General features: G+C 38.9%; 1 protein-coding gene across 3 annotated transcripts in view; it reads left to right on the top strand.

Moving 5' to 3' along the window:
• ndst1a (N-deacetylase/N-sulfotransferase (heparan glucosaminyl) 1a) overlaps positions 1-25000 on the top strand; it is an 80014-nt gene that overhangs the window by 32257 nt on the left and 22757 nt on the right. For 2 of the 3 annotated variants that reach the window (XM_027165212.2, XM_027165210.2), the window contains exon 2: positions 23923-24824. In XM_027165212.2, coding sequence (XP_027021013.1) covers positions 24306-24824 — 519 coding nt within the window. In that variant the 5' untranslated portion in view covers positions 23923-24305. Of the gene's footprint in view, positions 1-1725; positions 1875-23922; positions 24825-25000 lie in introns of those variants that run through there. The other variant, XM_027165211.2, reaches the window with a different exon arrangement.

Raw genomic sequence — 25000 nt, 5'->3', positions numbered from 1 at the left:
GCAGCAACTTCCAGGTTTCAAAATAGTACAAATGATTAATAACAAATCCTGCACTCGTTTATTTTTGAGACCATATCTGAATTTTCTATGACTCTTGGTAAGATTGTATTGCAGCTTACCTAATGTCTGCTGAGGGACGCAAAATTAGACAAAGATTCTTTAAGAAGATACAGCATCTGTCCTGAAGTTCACAATGCAGGAATTCACCATCATACACGGGTGAAGAGAACCGAACTGCTGAAAGTGGACAAATTTGTGTCTTCTATTGGGAAAAATTGTAATAATTTTATTTGATAGATGTGACCGATGTTATCACCTATTCATTTTCATTACATGTCTCTATTTGCTGTCGAATAATGACTAATTTTATGATTAACCGTGTTTTTCGATTTGCTTGCGCTATTAGTTTTGGCAGGAGTACAACCTGCCATCCGTGCCAATAATGAATGAACTGCGAGTGCATGCATGAGAGAAGCGTGAAAGAGTGAGATAGATAGAGAGAGCGTGAACTCGAGTGAGAGAACATTAGGAAGAGAGCATGCACTAGAGTGGGAGCAAGAGATTGTGTGTGTGTGTGTGTGTGTGTGTGTGTGTAAGATAGAGAGGGGGAGAGAGTGACACACAGGGAGAGAGAAAGAGAGCGAGGTAGATAGAGTGAAGCACACAGGGAGAGAGAGAAACAGAGTTATAGAGAGACACCCAGTGAGAGAGAGAGAGAGAGAGAGAGAGACTCACTGAGTAAGAGAGAGACCGAGAGACACACAGGAAGAGAGAGAGAGACAGAGAGGTAGAGATAGATACACACAGGGAGAGAGAGAAACACAGGGAGAGGGAGAGACGAAGAGGTAGAGAGAGAGAAACACACAGGGAGAGAGAGACAGAGAGGAAGAGAGAGATGCACACAGGGAGAGAGAAACAGAGTTAGAGAGAAAGACACACCCAGTGAGAGACAGAAAGAGAGACACGCTGGGTAAAAGAAAAACAGCGGTAGAGAGAGACATACACAGGAAGAGAGAGACAGAGAGGTAGAGAGATACACATAGGGATAGAGAGATACACATAGGGATAGAGAGATACACACAGGGAGAGAGAGACAGAGAGGTAGAGAGAGATACACAGGGATAGAGAGATACACACAGGGAGAGGGAGAGAGGTAGAGAGAGAAACACATGGAGAGAGAGAGAGAGATACACACAGGGAGAGACAGAGAGAGAGACACACTGGGTAAAAGAAAAACAGCGGTAGAGAGAGACATACACAGGAAGAGAGAGACAGAGAGGTATAGAGACACACACAGGGTGAGAGAGACACACACAGGGAGAGAGAGAGACAGAGAGGTAGAGAGATACACATAGGGATAGAGAGATACACACAGGGAGAGAGAGAGACAGAGAGGTAGAGAGAGATACACAGGGATAGAGAGATACACACAGGGAGAGGGAGAGAGGTAGAGAGAGAAACACACGGAGAGAGAGAGAGATACACACAGGGAGAGACAGAGAGAGAGACACACTGGGTAAAAGAAAAACAGCGGTAGAGAGAGACATACACAGGAAGAGAGAGACAGAGAGGTATAGAGACACACAGGGTGAGAGCGAAACAGAGAGTTAGAGAGAGACATACACACAATGAGAGACAGAGAGACAGCGATAGAGATACACACAGGAAGAGAGAGATCGAGAAAGACACACAGGGTGAGAGAGAGAGAGGTAGAGAGAATGTAGGAGTGGTAAAACAGGCTAGGTTATTACTCACAGCACTGGCTGATCTTACGGGACATATCCGAGATAAAGGAAGATGAAGGCATTGGACTAAACCAATGATCTCTGTGCTCTTGATCACTTTTTAGCTGAGAATAACAAAGGCAGCACCCGGTAGGTCGATGTTTTATTGAGTGTAATGAGTGTAATGACTTTTTCCAGGCATTATACACAGTATTACCTGCCTGAGCAGTTTGTTTCTTTAAAGGAACGAATGAGGTGTGTCTGTTTCTCGGGAAATGTGGAGGAAGGAAGTGTGTGTAGTTAGAATGGAAATGGCTTGCTTTAGCCGTCAATATTTATGGTCATAAACACGATCAAAATATTGATCATGTGTGCAGGACCGACGGACTGTATAGGACAGTTCAGAGCTCTGGATACTATGTAAAGCACAAACAGTGAGACTTTTGTACAGTTTAAAGATCTTTACTTTTCAGGGAGTTTTCCCTTTGCCGTTCGTTCCTGTCTTGCTGATTATGGATGTGATGATCTGTTTAATGGTAGACTTGTGTGAGTGTGTGTGTGAGTGTGTGTGAGTGTGTGTGAGTGTGTGTGAGTGTGTGTGTGTGTGTGTGTGTGAGTGTGTGTGTGTGTGTGTGTGTGAGTGATTGTGTGTGTGTGTGATTGTGTGATTGTGTGAGTGTGTGTGATTGTGTGAGTGTGTGTGAGTGTGAGTGTGTGTGAGTGTGAGTGTGAGTGTGTGAGTGAGTGTGTGAGTGAGTGTGTGAGTGAGTGTGTGAGTGAGTGTGTGAGTGAGTGTGTGAGTGAGTGTGTGAGTGAGTGTGTGAGTGAGTGTGTGAGTGAGTGTGTGAGTGAGTGAGTGTGTGAGTGAGTGAGTGAGTGAGTGAGTGTGTGTGTGTGTGTGTGTGTGTGTGTGTGTGTGTGTGTGTGTGTGTGTGTGTGTGTGTGTGTGTGTGTGTGAGAGAGATTATGGATGTGATGATCTGTTTAATGGTAGACTGTGTGTGTGTGTGTGTGTGTGTGTGTGTGTGTGTGTGTGTGTGAGAGATTATGGATGTGATGATCTGTTTAATGGTAGACATGTGTGAGTGTGTGTGAGTGTGTGATTGTGTGTGAGTGTGTGTGATTGTGTGAGTGTGTTTGAGTGTGATTGTGTGTGATTGTGTGTGAGTGTGAGTGAGTGAGTGTGTGAGTGAGTGTGTGTGTGTGAGAGATAGATAGATAGATAGATAGATAGATAGATAGATAGATAGATAGATAGATAGATAGCACTGGTGCATTATGATACATAGTCACTATGTTGTTGTTGTAATCCTGTAATGTAAATTTCGTACAATTTACATTTTCGATTTTTCATTGATTCTGTCCGTCTGTCCGTCTGTCTGTCTGTCTGTCTGTCTGTCTGTCTGTCCGAGTAATTATCAAACCAAAATGAAAAAAATACAAAATTGTGAATTGAGACTGAAATGAACAGATGAACAGAAAACAAGTGTTTAGATGTCACTTCCTGTGCAACTTTTCAGGTCAAGTCCCTAAACAGACTAATCTCTTTCTCTCTGTCTCTCACTTACTTTCTCTAACTCTTTCTCCCATTATTCCATCAACTAATAATTCATCCATCTCGTGCTGCTTGTATCTGCTTTGTTCAGCTTTCATGTATTATTGAACTCACTCAAAAGCCAGAGTTGAATAATACATGTTTTGGAGCGAGTCATGCTACGACTTCTCCAGCTCTGCGGGTCTTTCCCTCTATTTCTTCCTATTTTTGTTTGGTTTGCATTAAAATTTCACCAGCTTGTTCTTCTTTAGTTTCATTGTTGTGGCACGCTCCGAGATTTCTCTCAAACCTCAGTTTGATTTTAGAAATGAACAAAGGACTGAAAAGAGCAGATTCAATGCCAGCCCACTTCACGTCTATAGTTCTAAATTTAGGTTGGAACGAAACTTTTTATTACTTTTATGGTTACCTTTGCTGTACGTGTCAGTGTGCAGCTAGCGTGCTCCACATCTGCACCACATCTGTCGCACATTTGTACCATGACCCATAGCCGTTTCTTCTAGCTAGCAGAGCAGCAGCATCATATCTTCTTTTCTGTCAGGACAGAGCATGAGGATGAGGGTAAAGGACGAGTAAGAGGATGAGGGAAGCGTCCCAAACTAAAGGACTGAAAGAAAAAAAATCATACTAGTTCTATACGGAAAACAAAAATGAATTTCATACTAGCATTGTGATCTTTCTTTCTTTCTTTCTTTCTTTCTTTCTTTCTTTCTTTCTTTCTTTCTTTCTTTCTTTCTTTCTTTCTTTCTTTTGTTCTTTCATTATTTTGTTCTTTTGTTCTTTCTTTCTTTCGTTCTTTGAATTTTTTTTTTCTTCTCCCCCTCAGTGTCTCTCCTCCTTCTCCTCCCCCCCCCTCCTCCCTCTCTTCACTGAGCCACGTCGTGTTGATTTGTCCTGTTGTTCTCTCATTATTCCTTCTCTTTGGTGATTGAGACGGGGCTGAATTTTTCGACCTTATCATGAGTTTATTATTGTAGAAGAAAAATGTTTGTAATTATATAAAGAACGACTGAACATTTCCTTTCTTCCTCTCTGATCACCTTAACAGCTTCACTCCGATTTTCCAACAGGTTTAATTATAAGTTGAATATTTAAACGCATATGTTTTATAATGTGTCCAGAAAAGTCTCTCTCTCTCTCTCTCTCTCTCTCTCTCTCTCTCTCTCTCTCTCTCTCTCTCTCTCTCTTTCTCTCTCTCTGATCTCAATACACTCTTCAGAGCTTAATTAGGATCAAATCAATCATGTATGGACAATGTGTCCAATTAGGCTCGGCTCTTCTGGTGCAGCGTACTTATTCTCAGCGGGTGTTGTTATCTGTTATTAAGCCTCTTTTTATTTTCCGTTTTTTTTTTTCTTGTGTTGGTCTACGAAGAGCACAGAGCCAGCATTAATCACAGATCCTCTCTGTGCAAGGTGAGAGCAGCTGATACTCCCCCACTGATAAACACAACAAACAGCACAATGTTTAAGTGTTGTGTAGCCAAAAGCAACCACAGCAACAGGCAGTTTAATGTGAAACATTCACTTCATCATTTCAGTGTTTGCTTGTGTTTGACTTCATTATTAACCAACACTTTCTGGACTTTAGAATTATAATGATGGAGGGATGGAGTGTGAGGATAAGAGTACTGAGGATTGTCATTAGTGTTAGAAAATAAAATCACACCAGAATCTACACCAAGAATCAGTTCGTTCTTTCTTTCTTTCTTTCTTTCTTTCTTTCTTTCTTTCTTTCTTTCTTTCTTTCTTTCTTTCTTTCTTTCTTTCTTTCTTTCTTTCTTTCTTTCTTTCTTTCTTTCTTTTACATTCTTGGAAGTCCTTTTTAAGTCTTTCTTCTTTCATTTGTCCTTCCTTCCTTTTCTTTCTTTCTTTCTTTCTTTCTTTCTTTCTTTCTTTCTTTCTTTCTTTTTTCTTTCTTTCTTTTAAATCCTTGAAAGTCCTTTAAGTCTTTCCTTCCTTCCTTCCTTCCTTCCTTCCTTCCTTCCTTCCTTCCTTCCTTCCTTCCTTCCTTCCTTCCTTCCTTCCTTCCCTAAATCTTTCTTTCTTTCTTTCTTTCTTTCTTTCTTTCTTTCTTTCTTTCTTTCTTTCTTTCTTTCTTTCTTTCTTTCAAATCCTTGGAAGACCTTGGAAGTCCTTCCTTCCCTCCTTCCTTCCTTCCTTCCTTCCTTCCTTCCTTCTGTCAGTTTCTCTTTTCTGATGTATACATTTTTTGGTATTTGTTCAGGTAAATGCTCCATAGAACCCTAACACATGATGTATAATTCCTCAGTAAACTGTAACTGTGTTTTCACAGAATGACAGGTGGTGGGAGTTAGGTGTGATTTCTCTGTGTTCCACCACTTGTTAAATGTAAAAAATGTTATGTAACAAATGTTTACAGTTAAAATGATGGCAAGATTTTCATGCCAGAAAGTCAAGCTTCTGCAAAGAGAAGTTTTGTCACGATTTTAAAATGTTTCATGAATCATTAAAGTCAAAGTCTAAAATAAACCATCTTTGGCTCCTGAGTGGACAGACAGAGAAAAAGCATTCTTCCTGACGTCTAGACATCACAAGGTCAAATCCTGACAATGCCATAGCCGTCCTTGAGCGAGGACTGTCCGTGCTGTCTGGACAGGACTGATGATATACGCTCTCCTTTTAATCACAGTCATACTAAACAATAATGGTGTTTTACAGCGTGACATTACGTGTTATATTTTACCCTCTCTGCTGGGTGGGAACTGACAGGTGACCAAATATGTTTTATGACATTCTCCAAAAACTAGGATTGGTTAAAATAAAAAGAATCGATCCAAAGAAACCAAAGACACAGTTGTCTCTCTAAATGACTTACAAAGAAGAGCATAACATTTTGTATATACATTTATTGAAATACAACTGTCAGAATATTTCCCCTTCAAGTAAACTTTCCAAAATCCAACGGACATTGATTCATTTAGATAGAAACCTTCTACAGGAGGAACAGGAGCGGTTCAGATCCAGCCCCCCGGTCTGTGATCTCAGCCACCCTAAAACTATAAGTATAATTTTTACTTTCATAAATAAACAATAAAAATTACGTTAAAATGCAGGACATGTCGTCGATGGGAAAGAAAATTATTTATCAGTTTGATCCAAGAGCGATTTCTTTACTTTGCTTTTACGCGCGTGCGTTGTAGTCTTTCAAAAGTGCATCATCAGCTGTCTGCTTTATTAGAACGGAGAAGCACAGGTACGCGCAGAGCTGGAGGCGTTTATCTATAACGTTAATCGGCGGAAAGACGCACCATCATTGGACACACCGTTCGTAGAGAATGCACATGAACTGATTTGATTCAAGACTCTCATCATTACATCATGAATAAAATGTTGGTGTCCACTTTTGCCATTTTAAATAATACCATAACTTTTGGCTTACTATATTAGTCGTATAATATATAATAAAAAACTCTTCTTGTTTTAAATTCTCACTGAGGGCTAAAACCCCTAAAGATGAAATGCTAGAACCGCCTCTGAGGAGGAACTTTAACCTCAGTGGAAAAAAGCATCTCTATTAAGTTATATCGCTTTTCACAGTGGAATCAAAAGATTTTAATCCAAACCTCAGAAACTCAAAACCATGTGGTCTAGAAATAATGTCCACAGGAGTCTGGTGTGTTCTGGGGACGGACCAATGAATAATAAAAAAAAAACATGAATCAATTAAGAAATTAAAGCAAAATCAAGCAGACTCCATGTTATTCAGAGAAGCTGCAATTTTTCAAAATTAGCATAATTACCATTGGCCATAATGCCAAGAAACAAGGATATAAAAGTGATGGATTAAACTCTGGAGGAATATATTTTATATTGACATTATATTTCTATATAGCATGTTAAGCAAATTTAGATAACACTCAAGCAATTAAGTTTTAAAACGGAAAAGGATCTGAAACCTTGTTAGTTGGTGCCCTCAGAATTTTATAAAGTCATGGTTGCTTCTAGGTTTTGACCTGTAATTTGCATTTACAAGCCCATTTAATCTTGCAGGTAATGTATTTACAGGTGTCTGATTAATCTAACATGGGTTCAGATCCTACTGTGAATCGATACAGGACGTTCCCCCCCCGAAACGCTACTTAATTGTTTTGTTATTGTTGTTCTTGTTTTAACTTTGCTGCATTTCTGTTTTCACTGCTGCGCTTTATAATCTTAGTCATGATATTAGTGCCAGCGTAAGTCATGCTCCATCTCATGTCCATGCTATCTATAACCTTAACATTAACCCTGATGTTAGGTTTGCAGGTGCCTTTATCCTGCGTTTATGAATAAATACAGTGCCAGGATTTTATCTAATGCAGAATGATTTTGTTTCAGCCTCTGTATGATTTATGCTGTCTGTTAACAGCATTTTAGATAGTGGTCACATATCAGTCTGTTTTAAAAGCTCCATTGATGCTGTAAAGACGGGCTATCTTTCCTGGTCAATCTACCTGTCAGACCGGTGAGAGAGTTGCTTTGTCACTGAATCGTACCCTGAATAATAAGCACAGAGTGTCGCGAAGAAAGCCGTAAATCACAGACAATTCGTCTTTCATGTGTGCAAAAACGATTCCCGCTGAAGCCAGCAGGCTATCTGTGTGAAATCTAACGAGCTGCCACGCTCTGATATGCACACCTCACCATTTTTTTTTTCTGATGACTCAAGCATCTCTCTTGTGGGAACCCACAGACCTGTTTTTGTTGTCTTTTTTTCCCTTCCCTCACTTCAGCCCGACTTCTCTCCTGCATTAATCAGAAGCCGATGGCTGCCTAGGAAGATGAAATGGCTTGAGTCGAACTCTGGAGAAAGTCTAATACACTGATGCCTGCTGCAGCAGTGAATTAAAAACCAGTTCAGCGCTCGTTCTTTACACCTGATCGCTCTGTAGGGTTTTCTAGGGTATATTGCCGTTGATTTTTAAGCATGGATTATTTTGAATTTGATTCGAAGTGCTATGGTGCTGAAGCGGTCCAAGGTTATAGCAGGGATTTTTTATTTATATATATATTTTTTTACTTGACTGTGTATCCAGTACTTTATATTCATACCATTTACAACTTTCTGAACCACCTTGGCAAGGTGATAGGATTTTAATAATAGAAAAAATATATTCGGTTCTAACACAGTTTTTTTTTTTTTTTTTTTCTGGACAGTTAGCTAAACAGATTTATTAATAAACAGAAGATAGTAGTGTGTGATTGATGATTGATTAAAACAGATAGCTTAAGACAAGGCATCACACAGTTTTTATGTATGTCATATTCTGAAACTCTATACTAGTAGTATTGTAGTACTATAGTTAACTAACTTACATTATATTGCCATGAACTCAACACAAACATTACAGGAGATCCAAATCAAATGTTGAACTTTATCTTTGGCTTGTTTTGGGATTTTAAAACTTTAAATCAACACACATTTAAACATAAAACTGTTTTTTTTCCCTCTCTTTTAAATCAACAAGAACTGTCAGTGACGTGCATTAGCTCTTAATAGCTGAATAAGCTAGTTGGCAAATAGCTCTATTACAGTAAATACAGTCTTTCTTAGCATTACAGTAATTCCTTTTTACTTATTATCACTTTATAAAGGTAACTGTTTGGTAATGTAATAAGAACGGTAAGTTAATGCTGGGCATCACTGCAGAAGCTAAGATACCAGTAATTAGCATTGACATTGCTAGCATGCTGATTAAGGATCAGGTCACGTCAAGAAACCTTTATTGTTATTTTAACCATATACAGCTGGAACAGTACACATTAAAATGAAACTGCCTTCTCCAAGACCAAGGAGCTACATAAAACACAGAACTACAAGAGATAACACAGAACGAAGTACACTACAGAGACCTACACAGTGCTATTAGAAAGAAAATGACAATAATTATCGTAATTTGGATATAATCATCATTTATTTCTGTTTGGAGAACCATACCGGAACCATTAGAACCACAAATGACACTTGGCTTAGTACAGACCGCCAGACTACCCAAACTCCACCACCTGTTCATCACACAGTGGAAGATGCAGTTCAACATATTGGAACTTCTGGCCCCTGAAAACTGGTGTACTTTTTTCCGTTGGCAGCTGGTCCAATACAAAATGTTCCAGTGGATGAGTTTTTATCTTCTCATGACTGATACTAACAGGAATTGGATGGCACTCAATGGTGAATCTAGAGCCACTGCTTAAGTATACTGTGCTCAAGAATCTGTTTCTGTCTGTAAATAAAAAAGGGAGTAGAGGGAGTAGAAGCAACATGGAGGTACAGACACTGTTATTGTGCGTTCATTACAAGTTTATTTACCTAGCTACTAATCAGACAAAGGAACAACTGCTGTGTCCATTCTGACAGAGTGTCATTGCAGCTGCTTTTGTTGTTACAGTCCTGTTGTAGGAGTCCTCATTTGAGATGCTTCTTATTGTTTGGAGCATATAAGTGTTTTATCAGCGCTCGTTCATGACCATGCCACCACATTTAATGCGTGTGTCTGTAAATAACCGTCACATGGTGTGGCCTTTTCTGATTTGCACCTCAGCACCACTTCAGGCACTTTTAGACATTTCCAAAACAGTGGGCTCTACTATTGACTCGTCTAGCAGCTTAGATCGAAATTGAATTTCAGCTCTCATTTAATTTGTCCTCTAGCGACCGCGCTAGAGCACGTCACTGCGAAAGTGGCACGGACGCATACTCAAGTGCGTCGATAGCCAGAGCAGGCTGCAGATATGACAGCTTTGCCTTCGCCAGCCCCCCTTGAGCTGCCAAAAATGATAAATTACCCCTCAGCCCTCTCAGTAGTTGGCTCAGAGGCAATCCAAGCTATTTGTTTCATCCAGATATCCTGTTGGTAAACACAACAGCAGTGGTGTGTGTGTGTGAGGCTGCGCGAGTGGGTGGGTGTTTAAGTCATGAGACTGTGTACATCTGTGCCATGGGTGGGTGGGTATAAGCATGGGTCAATGGGTGAGCAATCGAGCATGTTAATGTGTTTGTGTGTGCCTGAGTGAGCGCGTGCGTGTGTGTGTGAAAGGCTCATGCAATATATCGCCTGAGGTGTTCCATTTAATTTGCTCATCATGGTCCTGTCTGTAACAGTTCCATTGCCAGTCGGTCACACCGTTCCCAGTGGAAAAGGTCCCCCACATGGTCAGAGTTCGGCAGTCAGTGAACACGGTTATGGCTCTATAGGTTATAGGTTTGATTGCAGGTAATAGCTGCTGTCTTTTTACACCCTCAGGCTTTTACACCGGATGGCTTCTCTACAGATTGCTCTGAATTAGTTAGTATCTCGTGCCGCAAGGCAAATTGGTGGCCAAATGCAAGCTGGTTACTTTGTGTTGCTTTATTCCCGAGCGTCATGAAATGATAAGGTAATGCTTTTGCACTGTGAATTGCCAAGTAGTTATTATTTTTTTCCTATTATTTTAAATTAATATTGTGCATATACTTGTGAAATTTAGGTTACTTTAGTGTTGTTTATAAGCATTGTTTTATCAGAATTATTTGGAAAATGAAGTATTTTGTATATTTTGGAATATTTGATAATATTCCATGACAATGCAGGTTCTCATTTCTTTGTACACTGTACAAGCTACAACTGCAGCTTTATTTGAAAATATAATATTAATAAAAATAGAGTTTGAACAGTAAATCTTGTGTTAATTAGGGTTATCTTTAGGCATAGTGTTAATTAAATGCATAAATTATTATGTCAGTTGAAGATCCTGTGTAGGGGTGTGTGTGTGTGTGTGTGTGTGTGTGTGTGTGTGTGTGTGTGTGTGTGTGTGTGTGTGTGTGTGTGTGTGTGTGTGTGTGTGTGTGTGTGTGTGTGTGTGTGTGTGGAATATATAAAATCTTAGTCTATAGTGACCTTTCCCATACAGTATGTCTGGGAATGTTCTGGAATGTGACTTCTGAAATAGCAAATAAGATGTATATATATTTTAATAAATCCATTCTGTTTGACATTTTAAGGTAAAGTAACAATAAACTAGTCTTCCAAAGGCACTCGATATCCATACAGAAGCATTGTCTTTCTTTGCATCTAGGAATTGAATTATTATTGTATTAACTTGCCAGCTTTGTGATTAGTGTATATAGTAAGAGTAGCACTTTTACTCCTACCATTTTGCACATTTATCACTGTACAGTATGAATGTAATATAGTGCATCATTATATTAATCTTGTTGTTATGCTATCTGGATAGCCATTCAACCACCAAGCTGTGAAAACTAAAGTATGTATTACTTTTTAATGCTAATTAGTCAGTCAGGGATCAAGTATAAACCTGAATAGTTAACTGTTAAGTTTTCATGTTTTTTTCACTTTTTTTAGTAAAGTATTCCAGCATAATTCAATAATTAGTTCACAGTCCCATTTTATGGGTCCTCTAATAATAGCAGAACATTTCAAGGACAATTTCATTGCAGAAGGTCACTGCTTTGAGTATTTCGTCTTTTCTCTGTGCGTCCTCTCTCTCCCTCCCTCCCTCTCTCTCTCTCTCTCTCTCTCTCTCTCTCTCTCTCTCTCTCTCTCTCGCTCTCGCTCTCTCTCTCTCCCTCTCTCTCTCTCTCTCTCTCTCTTGCATCTCACATGATGAGATTGCCTCCTGCGTCTGCAGACTTCTGTAACAAGGTAATTCCATCACAGGAGGATGGCAGAATTAGGTTTGGAAATGCAATCTGGAATCAGAAACTCAAAACATGTTCCAAAAATAGGCAGATTTGAAATAAATAAATATCATTTTTTATTTTTTTTTATCATCAAACAATAATAAACCGATGGCATAAGTGTATGTTACTGTTTATTCTTTGCTCATTCTCAATCCTCCTGCTGTGATTGATTTTTGAATTGGTACTGCTCCCAGGAAAATAAATATAAAAGGACAACATGTTTATTTTATTTTGCACAATCCCGTGCAAGCTGATTGATTGATAGAAGCTATCACTGTAGGCAAAGAAGAACACGAAGAGAGGAGAAGAGTTAATACTCAGCACTTAAAGGACCTCAGTGAAAACTCCCAGCTGGGCTGTTTGCGATGGCATTTACCTTGACATTTCTTGCTGATGAACTTTATTGCTCTTTTAGACAGAGAAATTGCTTTCACCTTTATCATAATGCCTCTCTCTCTGAAGGTTCCTGTAGATACATTTCTTCTTCTGGCTATTTGCTATAGCAGTCTGTAATAAAGCAGCATCAGTTTGAAATACAGTTTGCTGAGTTTGAGTAGTTTCAGCACTGTCTCGGATTAGACTTTTTTCAACCGGAGAACTGTCATAAATGCATGTCTGTGTCTCCGTCTGTCTAAAGGAAAGCCATTAATCAACATTCAAAGACGACACAAACTTTTTCGAGTAGGTTATAAAAATGAAGTTCACCCGAATGATCATTTAAAAGACATCATTGCAATCCAAATAGGTTTCTGAACATGGAATTTGATAAATAACTAAACTTGTTCTTGGTGTCTGATGACATAGATATGCTAAGGTCGGTATTTTACCCCTTCGGTGAAATCTAAATAGCTTATTGAAAATGGAAATAAACCTAAACCTGTCCATTTCCTGATATGTTATGTTATGTTAAGGCTGACTGGTATTTTAGACCCAAATTCTCTCTCTCTCTCTCTCTCTCTCTCTCTCTCTCTCTCTCTCTCTCTCTCTCTCTCTCTCTCTCTCTCTCTCTCTTGTTTAAAAGCATTCAATACCATTTCATACATTTTTCACCCATTTTCTGTTTTTTAATAAATTTTTCTTTTAATTACATTTAGTATGTTATATTTAATTAAGTATTAAACTGTTATCTTTCATTCGCTTTCATTTAATATGACTTATATAGACTTATACAGATAATTAACCTCGAAACATTCAGAAAAAAAAAATAATTTCCCCAATACTTAAAAAGATTTGAAAAGAAATAGTGGTTTCTAACAGTTATTTAGTTTTTATTTTTATATAAAAACCAAGCCCTTTTATTCTGTTACAATAACACAGTGGAATAATGGTTGTGCCGTTTCCTCTTTGTCTTGCTTGCACGCTCACCCATTCACAAGTGCCATTAGGATGATGAAAATGGCTTTTGTAGACCCATTTCTATTTTAGTGTTGTTTATACGGACCCTCGCTGAGATAAAGAGAAGATGATTGTTACAGTTGTATAACTGTAAAATGTAAAAGATGCCACAAGGAAATGGCACACAACATTAAGTAGTGAACAGAGCACAATGGTTTGGAGGTTCTATTTCACACACAAAAAAAACCCCAACATTGATTGGAAAATTATACTGGTGCAAGACTAAATATTATGATCCTAATTAAAGCACGTGTATACTTTCAACACTTTAAACAACTAAATAACTAAATAACGAGAGGACAAAAAGCCACATAGTTTGTGAGCCAAGCTGAAATTGTGACAGAGAACAAACAAAGGCACAACTGCACCCAGAGTTTGTGAGGTGGTCTGTTTGAGCTTTCTAGAAAACATGTCCATTCAGAGGCTTCTAATGACAAAATATCACACTGGATCATTTGCAAATGTGGGTAGGACTGGGAACAAATGGCACATGTTAAATTATATAGCCAGAAGTATGTGGACACCTTGCCATCACATCCATATGTGCTCAGTCTCCAAATTGTTACCACAAACTTGGAAGCACTCAATTATTATTAAAAATGACTTTGTATTTGTATTTGGCCATTTCATTTTACTGGAACTAAGAGGTCCAATCCTTTTCCAACATGACAATATCCCTGTGCACAAAGCAAAGGCATGGTTTAACGATGTTTGAGTAGAAGAACCCTGACCACAACCCGAGAAAACACCTTTGGAATGAACTAACTGTACCCCAGAAATTCTCACTCATCATCAGTGTCTGATCTCAATAATGTTCCTGTAGCAGAATGAACACATATACCCAAAGCCACGCTACAACATCTAGTGGAAATCCTTCCCAGAAGAGTGGAACTACTATAACATAAAAGGAGAATAAATCTGGAATGAGATGTTCAACAAGCACATAGGTTTCATTGTCAGGTGTCCAGATACGTTTGGTCATACAGGAATTATTTAAAAGTATGACAAACTACATGGTGACGGAAATCCAGTGGCCTTTTGATATCCCACAATGCACTACAACATGTTATTATAATAATGATAGACTCTACAGAAAAGAGTTTACACACTTTGGTGTTGGCAGACAATATAGAATAGAGAATAGGCCAAACTATAAGACAGAAATAGTGTGTTTGGGAAAGATGTCTTTTTATTCTAAGAAAGGGAAGCGGGTGATCTCCTTAGGAGTGATCTCCAGAGGTTTTAAATGCGTGTGCTCAGGTTTAACCCAAAATTTTGACCTAGGTTATATTTAGAGCTTTCAAACATTGTCCAGCAATCCAGTGGTTTACTGCCCATGTTGTGCCAGCTGTGAAAAATAATGTGCTGATTGACTGAAGTTGGACTATGAAACTATGCTGATATAGAACTTTCTCACAAGTTCGTGGGAATTCTAGACTCATCCATGTATATCCAGAATTGGAAAACAACTTGTAGTTATTCTTCTTTAAAAACTGCTTACATCATCCTTTTTGCAATTTAGATGGTATAATACGTTGTGAAATTTGATGCCAAACGTGTTAAAAAAGTAAAAGTACAAGCATGCAGGTTGCTCAAAATACAGACTGTCATGGAGAACGTCCTTCATCTTGAGTGCAGGGCAATGTCATGGATGGTAGAAAACGTAAGAAAAAGCACTTTCGATTGCCCACATTGTAATTTTTATAGAAAGATTGACCTTATCCCTACCCAGTCCCCTGAAAGTTTTGACCGACCTTGCCCACACTCAAAGAAAGTTTGACCAATTCTGAAGAAAAGCTGAGCAGTCCAGGCCAGTCTCACAGCAAGTCCAACCAATCCCCCTTGCTTCCACAGTTAGTTTGACAAATCCTGCATCCTCTGGGAGAATCTGTCCAAAGCTTTCTGTACATTTCACCAAACCAGACTGTTTTAGTAGAAATTTGTCTAATCCTGGCTGCACTCACAGTTTGTTTGATCGTTTTCTACCTTCCTTCCAGCAGAAAGTTTGACCAACCCCATTTGCTCTTTCAGACAGTTTCACCTTATTCCACACCTTCCGTAGATTGTTTGACCAATCTCTTTGGACCAATTCCTGACCTGCTTTTGCAGAAAGTTTGACCCTATTCCTTTCCAACAGAAAGTCTCCTCCTGCTCTCAGTTTAACAATCCCTTTCACTCTCACAAAGTTTAACCAATCCCTTTCACTCTCACAGAAAGTTTAACCAATCCCTTTCACTCTCACAGAAAGTTTAACCAATCCCCTCCAATTTCACAGAGACTTTAACCAATCTCTTACACTCACAGAAAGTTTAACCAATCTCTTACACTCACAGAAAGTTTAACCAATCCCTTCCAATTTCACAGAGACTTTAACCAATCTCTTACACTCACAGAAAGTTTAACCAATCCCTTCCACTCTCACCGAAAGTTTAACCAATCCCTTCCACTCTTACAGAAAGTCTATCCAGGCCCACCTGCTCGCACAGCAAGTTTGACCAACCCCATTTGCTCTGATTGACCAATCAGAAGCTGCACTCTAAGAAAGTTTGACCAAACTCCCCCACTACCACAGAATTTTAGAACAATGCCTCCAACTTCTGCAGAGGAGGATTGGTTTCACCAATCCCAGTTGTTCTCACAATTATATTTGGCACCTGCCCACAATATTTTCTGTTTGCTTTACCATTTTTATTTATTTTTTAATCTAAACAAATTAGTATTTTAGAAAAAAAGTATTTACTGATGATGATTATGATGATGAGTGAAAGTAATGCATTACTTAAGTATAATATATCAATTCATGTCAAAGAAAGAGGATCTCAGAAATTTTAAAGTAAAATCTTTTTCATTGGGACCTACAGTATGGGTCCTGCTGATTTGCAGACCCCAATAGAAAGCAGGCACCCATAAATCCCACAAGGAACTCTAAGAAGAAGCTACATATTAATAGAAAATAAAAAAACAGCATTCTTATATTCAAAGGTCGTTGTGTGGAACTGATTCTTCTTCTGTCAGGGTGATTGTGGCTGACCTGATGAAAGCAAGTGGTTTATAGAGATCAGCCTGCTTACCCTCTCTCTTGTCCAAGCTCTCTTCATGAGTCTCCATTATACAAAAAGAGCCGCTGTGGCACGCTCGTCACAGTTAACGCAGCTCCAGCTCTGTTTCCATGGAGAGTGTGAGGTTTCCACGGCGCTGGTCTGGGAGATTTTGCGGTACCATTGGTGTGTTGGTGTGGGTGAATTTAGGGCATGGAGAAGCCATAGGCATTTGAGTTGACCCCCTGCACTCACTCAAACAAAGAGTCCCAGAACACCTCAATCGCTATTGTTCGACCTTCAGCACACTGTACTCAGCTATCTGACACGATTTACTTCAGGGTACTTTTTACAGCATGTAATAAAGGAATTTCTCTTTCTCTTTTCGCTCTCTTACACAGCACACATTATAACATATGCTCATATATGTCTGTCTGTTTGTCCGTGCAGTTATCCATTTATTCGATCATGTGGCAGCAGTTCAGTCTATAAAATCATGTAGATACAGGCCAAAGGTGTCAGTTAATGTTCACATCAAACATCAGTCATGGAAAAAAAAGTGTTATTTCTCTGACTTTACTGTGACATGGTTGATGGTACCAGATGGGCTGGTTTGAACTGCTGAGTTCCTGTGATTTTCACACACAGCAGTTACACAGAATGGTGTGAAAATTGAGTGACATTTCTATTGGTTTGAAACACCTTGTTGATGATAGAGGTCAGAGGAAAATAGCCAGAATATTTTGAGCTTCCAAGAAGTATATCGAATCTGTGGTGTGCAGAAAAGCATCTCAGCATGCACAAACATTGTACCTTAAGCTGGATGAGCTGCAACAACAGGAGACCACATTGGGTCCGTCTGTGTGTTCGTCACAGTTCACACATATCGAACTGTGTGCAAGAGGCACTGAAGAAAAGTCTACTAATTGTTTTTTTGTTGCTTATGTTGGCTTAAAATTATGTTGAATTATTTTTTTACTATTAAATATATTTCACTGAATATGAAATTGATATTTTATTTATTGGCATTTTAAAAATACATTTTATTGTTGCTATAGATTGCTATAGAATACTATTTTTGTCTTATTTCTCCTAAAGTTTGACCAAAGCCTAAAGCGTAATGGTTTACTGAAAAACGAATGTTAGCTCGCTTGTAAACCAAGACACCCTTTTGTAAGCAACAGACAGAAGATTATGAAGTAAAGGGGGTGTAGGGGGGGTTTAAGTGTGAGTGAGGAAATGTAATTAAATACCAAAATCAAATTAATGAATGAATTTGTTTTTTCATTTAAAACTGTAATCATAGTATTTGAGTGAACAGATAATGTGACTCCGCTACTATGTGACACAACTATAGCCTGCTAATGTTTGTGATATATATATACATATATATATTACCATATGTTTGCTAAACTGCTAGCAGACAGTATTGTTCAAATATGTTCAATTTCACTATTAAATACTTTTATGTCTTAAAAAAATATTAACAACGAAAAGGTGGAAATAAGTGTGGGGACAGAGCAAAAAAACAAAAACAAAAAAGACAACGCTACCCAGCTGCTTTCACACTAGCGTCCTCTTCGGCTCCAGCCTTCGTTTGCTAACGTGGCAGTGATTAATGAGACTTTTCCCAGAGCAGACATTAATGTTACAATTTCACCTGTAGTGTTTGCACAAGGGGAATCTTTTTTTTGTGTCTGGATCACCACAATTTCCATAATTAACCTGTCTCATGTTAAACATTAGTCACGGTGTATTAGGAGAGGAGTCGGTGTGATGGATAAGACGGGACGGGGGAGCTACAGCTGCTGAATGAGAGCTCATGATGAAGGATCATCCTGGCAAGCTACATGCTGTATTTTTAGATACAGGCCTAGTGTATCAGGACAAAATTACTTTGTCTGCTGGGATTTGATCTTTTGGTTCTACTTAAGATTGGAGGTTCATCTAGTTTGGACTCAAATGTCAAATGCTACTTTGTTTTAGACATCTGTCCAAATATGATTTTAAAAAAAATCACAGGTTAAAGTGTGAGTAATTTTATTTTATTCTGTAGTTTTTGTATTTTTATTAGACATGTTAGGTGATGAAAACCGAACCGTATGCATTTTATTTCCTTTAGGGCTTAGTGTCCATACTTTCCTCAAATGTTACAGCCCACAGATATCCACATAGGAGGCTTACACAGCTATAATAACCATTATATAATAGCCCTTCTGCTATTTCAGATGATTCAAATCTCCCTCTTGTCTGATCGTATTTGAAATTCGACTCTTAAAACCTCCAGATAGATTGATTCTCTGAAAGTTTTATAAGATGACTGCTCTAGAGGCATTGCTTAATGCATTAGCCTTATATCCCTACAGAAGAGGAAGCAATTACATTGGCCCACTTTCTCATATTCCATCATAAAGCTCTGTGAAATGTATGCAAATTTTTCTAGAGACTCAAGACCCTCTCTCGAACCCGCTTTCAGCACACATGGCAACCAGCCGAGCAACACTGACACTTGAGGTGTGTTTCTTGTTTGTAGCTCTTACGTGGAACTTGCCCTTGTCGATGAAGGAACATTCAGTGCGTGTGTGTGACTGTGTGTGTGGGAGGGTGCGTCTCAGAGTGTCTTCTCACTTCGTTAACCTGTTTTTGATATGCAGCCGCACACTCGATGCCTCCATGCCGCACCTCCTTCTTCCAGACTAGATGGCTCTTCGGAAAGAAGGGTGTCTATTTTTTGACTTTCCTACACAAACACTTTGTGTATTGGGACATTAAACATCCTGCAGCTATGTTCATCTCACTGTACCTGTATATTAGCTTAGGCCACCTGACTATAATAGCCCACACTTGATCACCTTAACCTGTTTTTTTATTTTTATTTTTTAAAGATCACACCATTGCTTTTTTGCATAATTTTATGTTTACGTGTTGCCATAACTTTTTAAAAACACAGGAAAATTGACATCTCATTAGTGTTAATTAGCTAGCATATATGAGACAGTTTCATTTGTAAACTGCTTTTGAAAATAGGTGCACTTCAAATTAAATTAAATAAAAAAAGTCTATTGTTTGAACGGTTGAGTTAGTACTGAGCCGTTAAAGATGACATATATTCCATGATAGTTTTGTAGTAGGGCACGGTGTGCCTCGCACTTTCGGGGTTGTGGGTTCAACTCCCGCCTTGTGTGTGCACAGTGTTTGCGTTTTAACCCCAATGATTCAGGGGTTCAGTGGCATCTCTAAATGGTCCGTAGTGTGTGAACGCATGTGTGTATGTAATTGTTCCCTGAAATGGGTTAACACCCCATCCAAGGTATCACCTGCCTCATACCCTGAGTCCCCTGAGATAGACTCCATGCGTCATGCAACCCTCTGTAGGATAATCTCTTCAGAAAACTAGTATGTATAACTTCTGTGTACATATTTAAACCAAATCGTATAAAAGTTATAACGAACTTTATAGTGCTTTCTCTAGCTTTAAACATAGCTCACATGGATTTGTACATTTCCATTAAAGATGCTTCCAATCGGCATCCCATTCTCCCTTTCATCTTTATCTGACAGAGCTTTCATACTCTCATATAATGGTGTCTTCTTAAAGGACACAGACGAGTAGAGAGACACACACTGGAACAGTGTCCCAGTGCAGCTATGCATAATAAAAGCACTCCCAGAACACTGCTCGACTAAATTAGTGGATGTAATTACCAGAAGTAACTGTTGCATAAATCACAATATGATATGATGTTTCTCAGAATTGAACGGAAAGGCTTGTATTCATTGGCATATTCTGGTTACATGATAAACAAATAATTTCATGTTAAATTATGACAAAAAGTTTTAAAAACTGCTAGCATTATAGACTGAATATATAGACTGCAGCATCATATGTGGGTAAGAATCATTTAGAAATAGAAATAAAATTAATAATTTTTAAAGAGAAATGTCAGTAGTGTCAATTTACTGTAGTATTTAAAAACAAATAGATGGCAAAGTATTTAGCCTGTATAATAATAATAATAATAATAATAATAGACAGTATCTAATATTTTACATATGAATTTAAATAAAATAAAATAAAAATCACTATTTACTTTCCTATAGAAATTTAGCTCGTCTTACTTAAATAAAACATTAGAAGTTGAGCCGCACTACACTCTTTAAATTACAGGCACTGTTGGTTTTTTAACCAAGAAAATCATGACTAAGCAATGAGATGATTGTTTCATCAACTTATTGTCTCATATTCATTTTGATTACCTGCCCTGTGGTGTAGCTCGAGCAGAACGGATATTCAGTTTCGATATAATGTAGTGGAGTTCCAGATAGTACAGTAGAACAGAAATAAGTTGCAAGAAATGCCTTTTGGAAATGACTTCATACAGGGATATAGATGCCTAGATGAATAATGTATAATCGCACAGCTCAAACTGAATGATGACGTGCCTAGAAACTGCCACTTCTGATTAATAGCCTGATGAAATTAATTCCACTGATAACAAGAAGCTTCTCCTGTCACATTTTTCCTTTCTACATCTCTGACACATTATACATTTACCAAAAATATATATATTTTGACCTTAAGAATGTGTAATATTTACTGAATTCTTAATAATTGCTGAATTATCCACACTTGTGTGTATCCCCACAGTACAACTATACGTACGACTGTACGACTCTGCTATACTACAAAGATGTGAACGCCATGTGATCTTTTGCATCAATACAACATATGTTAGACTGTATATATATAAAATCACACCCTCCAGTGTCGCCCATATGAGGATGAGGTTCCCCTTTGAGTCTGCTTCAACTTAAGGTTTCTTCCTTTACCATCTAAAGCACTATTCGGACGGGATTAGTTCTACATGGGGACGTGGGGGTAAAGTAATTATTACCAGAGCTTCTCAGATATTTTTGTCCCGTCCGAATGTGCCATCTCGGTAATCATTACGGACAATGTCAGTAAAGATTACGGCGACTTTTACCTTCTGTAAAAAGGTCCGGAAAAATGACCTCAGGTAATACTAATCCCGTCCAAATAGAGACGCTGTAAATATGTACGGTAAAATTCCGTCATTTCCTGTTTAAAAGTAGTTTTTGGCACGTTTTTCAAGCATGTGGGCGCCAAGTTGTCTGTTTGAGCACGTGATAACAGGAAGCAACATCATCCGCACATGACGACAAGGAGGTTACTGTGGTGCGTAAAGCGAGTTACCCCTCCCACTTCTGCTAGTTTTACTGAGATGTCTTGTCCCGTGCGAATTGGCCAATTAATATTACAGACGTCCTGAGGTAGAATTGCATTACTCCACGTCCCCACGTAGAACTAATCCCGTCCGAATAGGGCTTTAGAGAGTTTTTCCTTGGCACTGCTGTTTGAGTCACCACAGACTTGCTCTTTGGGGATAAATACATACACACTGTGAACTAAATCCATCTAATATTAATCTTGAATTTTGTATTCTATTGATCTTTATATTATTCTTGATATTAACCTTTTGTTCTATGTTTATGTTCTGTAAAGCTGCTTTGAGATAATGTCAATTGTAAAAAGCGCTATACAAATAAACTTGAAGTGAATTGAATACAATACGGTGCTCGCTGTAAACCAGGAATAAAAGGATTACACTTCCTGTCTATTTTTAATTCAATGGTTAACAGAAGGCAATTGTTTTTTTTAATGAGAAAACAAAATGGTGTGGTAATTATCTCTTCCAGGCAATAGTAGACATTTAATTATTTATCTGCATGGTTCTTCCTGATTATGCATTCCACATTCTCTCTGTCCTTCTGGCAAACTCTTTTACATACAACGGTTTACATACTGACCGTTTACCCCTCCACTGGTATCCTTCAAAGGTCGGGATACGTTAGGTAGCAAGTGAACCCAAAAATAGGCGTGTGACTTTGATAAAGGATAAATTGTGATGGCTAGATGACTGGGTGCTGGTTTGTGGGGTTTTTCTGGTATTCAGTAGTTAGAACCAACTAAAAGTGGTCCAAGAAAGGATGACTAGTTAACTGGTTAATCTGGTTAGATAACTACAGTAGCCTGTCTCAGAAGAGCTACTGTAGCCCAAATAGCTGAAAAAGTTACCTGCTCTGATAGAAAGGTGTCAGAACATACGGTGCATCACAGCTTGTAGTGCATGAGGCTCTATAGCTGCAGACTGGTCACAGTGCTCATCCTGTTTGAGTCTGTCTTCCACACAAAGTTTCGGCATGTGGGCATCAGAACTGGGCCATTGAGCCTGGTCTGGTCTGGTCTGATGTGTCACATGTTTTTAAATCACGTGGACTCTTGGTGCATGTGTGTGGATACCTGGGGAAGAGATTGCACTGTCTTTAGTCTTGCACTGTTTGCACCAGGTTACACAGATGCACTTTATGTGGCTAGGACTAACTTACTTTAGTCCGTATCTCTGTGCTCTTCTATGTAGCTCTCTTAACCTGGTGAAATATTGTCTCATTTCACTGTGTACTGCGTCAGCTATATATGGTTGAAATGACGATAAAAGCTTCTTGACTCTTGACATTGCAAAAAATGTTCAGGAATGATCTGCTTCAGGAACCATAGACGTTTTCTTGACAGTAATTTCAAACATAATGTCTGCTATGCAGTTCTAGAACAGAGAACCTTGCCAGCATCATCATATTTTACCCCTCAACACAAGCTGTACCGTATTCATTTAAGGAGTATCAGTTACGCTTTTGTACACTGGGTAAATGCCTGTATGGTGACTTTATCCTGATATCTGTATATTAAACTGACAGTGTTCAACATTTATCAAGATGACATTTAGATAAAATTGCTGCTGGCGATTTAAAAGAAAAAAAATGAAGAATTGATCCTGCTTATTATCCTGGTTATTGTAATTAATGAAAACGAGGTCAAATGTTTCCTTCGTTGTGCATTCTGATGGTTTGAAATAAATTACACAATCCAAGCACATGTTAGCTGTGCTACATTTTGCTGTTACTATGGTTACCATTCAAGAAACACAAGAGATTTTTTTTTAACAGTAAGCTATGAGGAAGATTTGCTTTATATACTATATGGCTAAAGGCTTGTGGACACCTGACCATCACGTCTATGTGTTTGATGAACATCTCGCTCCAGATTTAGTCCTTCTTATAATAACCCCCACTTATTTTGAAGGCTTTCTGATTTTGGGGTTTGGCTGTTCGTTTAGTCACAAGAGCATTAGTGAGATCAGGCACTGATGGTAGGAGGTCTTGGGTGCAGTTGGCGTTGCGGTTCATCCCAATGGAATTAAGTGGGGTTGAGTTCAGGGCCATTCAACCTCACTGAACACTTCTCTGAACTCTTCTTCTTTTATTTTAATCTTGGCAAACTAAAGACAATTGTGCACTTGGGGGGATGGGGGAGCACCAGCTTTATTGGAGCGGTTTAAAGACAAACTTAGAAGAACCACATATAGGCTCAATGGTTAAATGTCTACAGACTTTTTTCATATGCTTTATATATTTGTTTATTCAACATAACGGTGACTCTTTTTTTCTGCAGGTACTCAGACGTTTCTGGAATGAATGACTGCATTTGCTCTGACATTGCTTCAGCTCTTCTATGAGCAGCAATAAGGAATGAATCTGAATGAAGGACAGGAAACAGGCTCGATCGGCCATTTATCGCACCTTCAGGAAGCTGTGTACAAACAAAATTATCTCAATTAAAGAAGCGGACAACAGACATGGTGACATAGTGGCATTTAATATGGAGGAGACCAGCTCATTGAACATCTCTTTTCTTTACTCACAATGTGTTTATACACAGACATAGACACAGTGATGGTGTAAATGGAAAGCCTCTGAGATTTGACTCGAGTTTGCCTTTTACAGATCATTTGTTTGATTATTTGTTTATTTTCGGTTGGGGGGGTCATCCCCACGATGCTGGGTGCTGGCTGCGTGCGACGCCTCCTCCGCCAGTTCACGCTCCAGACCATCTTTCTCCTCCTCTTCCTCTTGTGCACGCTCAGCGTCTTCATTTCCGCCTACTTCCTGTATGGAGTAAAAAGGGGGTTTGAGCCTTCAGCTGGGGTGGCACCAGAGGACTGCGATGATGACCTTATGCCATCCCGGCTCCTGCCGCTCCAGGATGAAGTGGGCGGAGATGTGGCGGCAGATGGCAGCCAGACCGATCCGGTGGTTCTTGTGTTTGTCGAGAGTCAGTTCTCCCAGCTGGGTCAAGACATCATTGCCATGCTGGAGTCGGCCCGATTCCGGTACCACTCAGAGATCTCTCCTGGAAAAGGAGACATGCCTACACTGACTGAGCGTGACCGAGGCCGCTTCGCTCTCATCATCTACGAGAACATCCTGAAATATGTCAACATGGACGCCTGGAACAGGGAGCTGCTGGATAAATACTGCGTGGAGTACGGAGTGGGGATTATCGGCTTCTTCAAGGTCACATGATCTAATCCATCTCTCTGTATGGATGATTAATGTGATAATCCACATTATTATAGTCTGACCTCACCAAATGAGATGGATTTGTATTCTGCTAATATGCTACTCTCTGAGCCAGTTCACAGATCTTTATTTTATTCCCTCCCTCTCCTACTCTGTATGTGTGTCTGTAT

The sequence above is a fragment of the Tachysurus fulvidraco genome, chromosome 10, assembly GCF_022655615.1.
Source record: "Tachysurus fulvidraco isolate hzauxx_2018 chromosome 10, HZAU_PFXX_2.0, whole genome shotgun sequence".
Taxonomy (NCBI): Eukaryota; Metazoa; Chordata; class Actinopteri; order Siluriformes; family Bagridae; genus Tachysurus; species Tachysurus fulvidraco.
The sequence above is the reverse complement of the archived record's forward strand: the minus strand, read 5'-3'. Positions and strand labels throughout refer to the sequence as shown.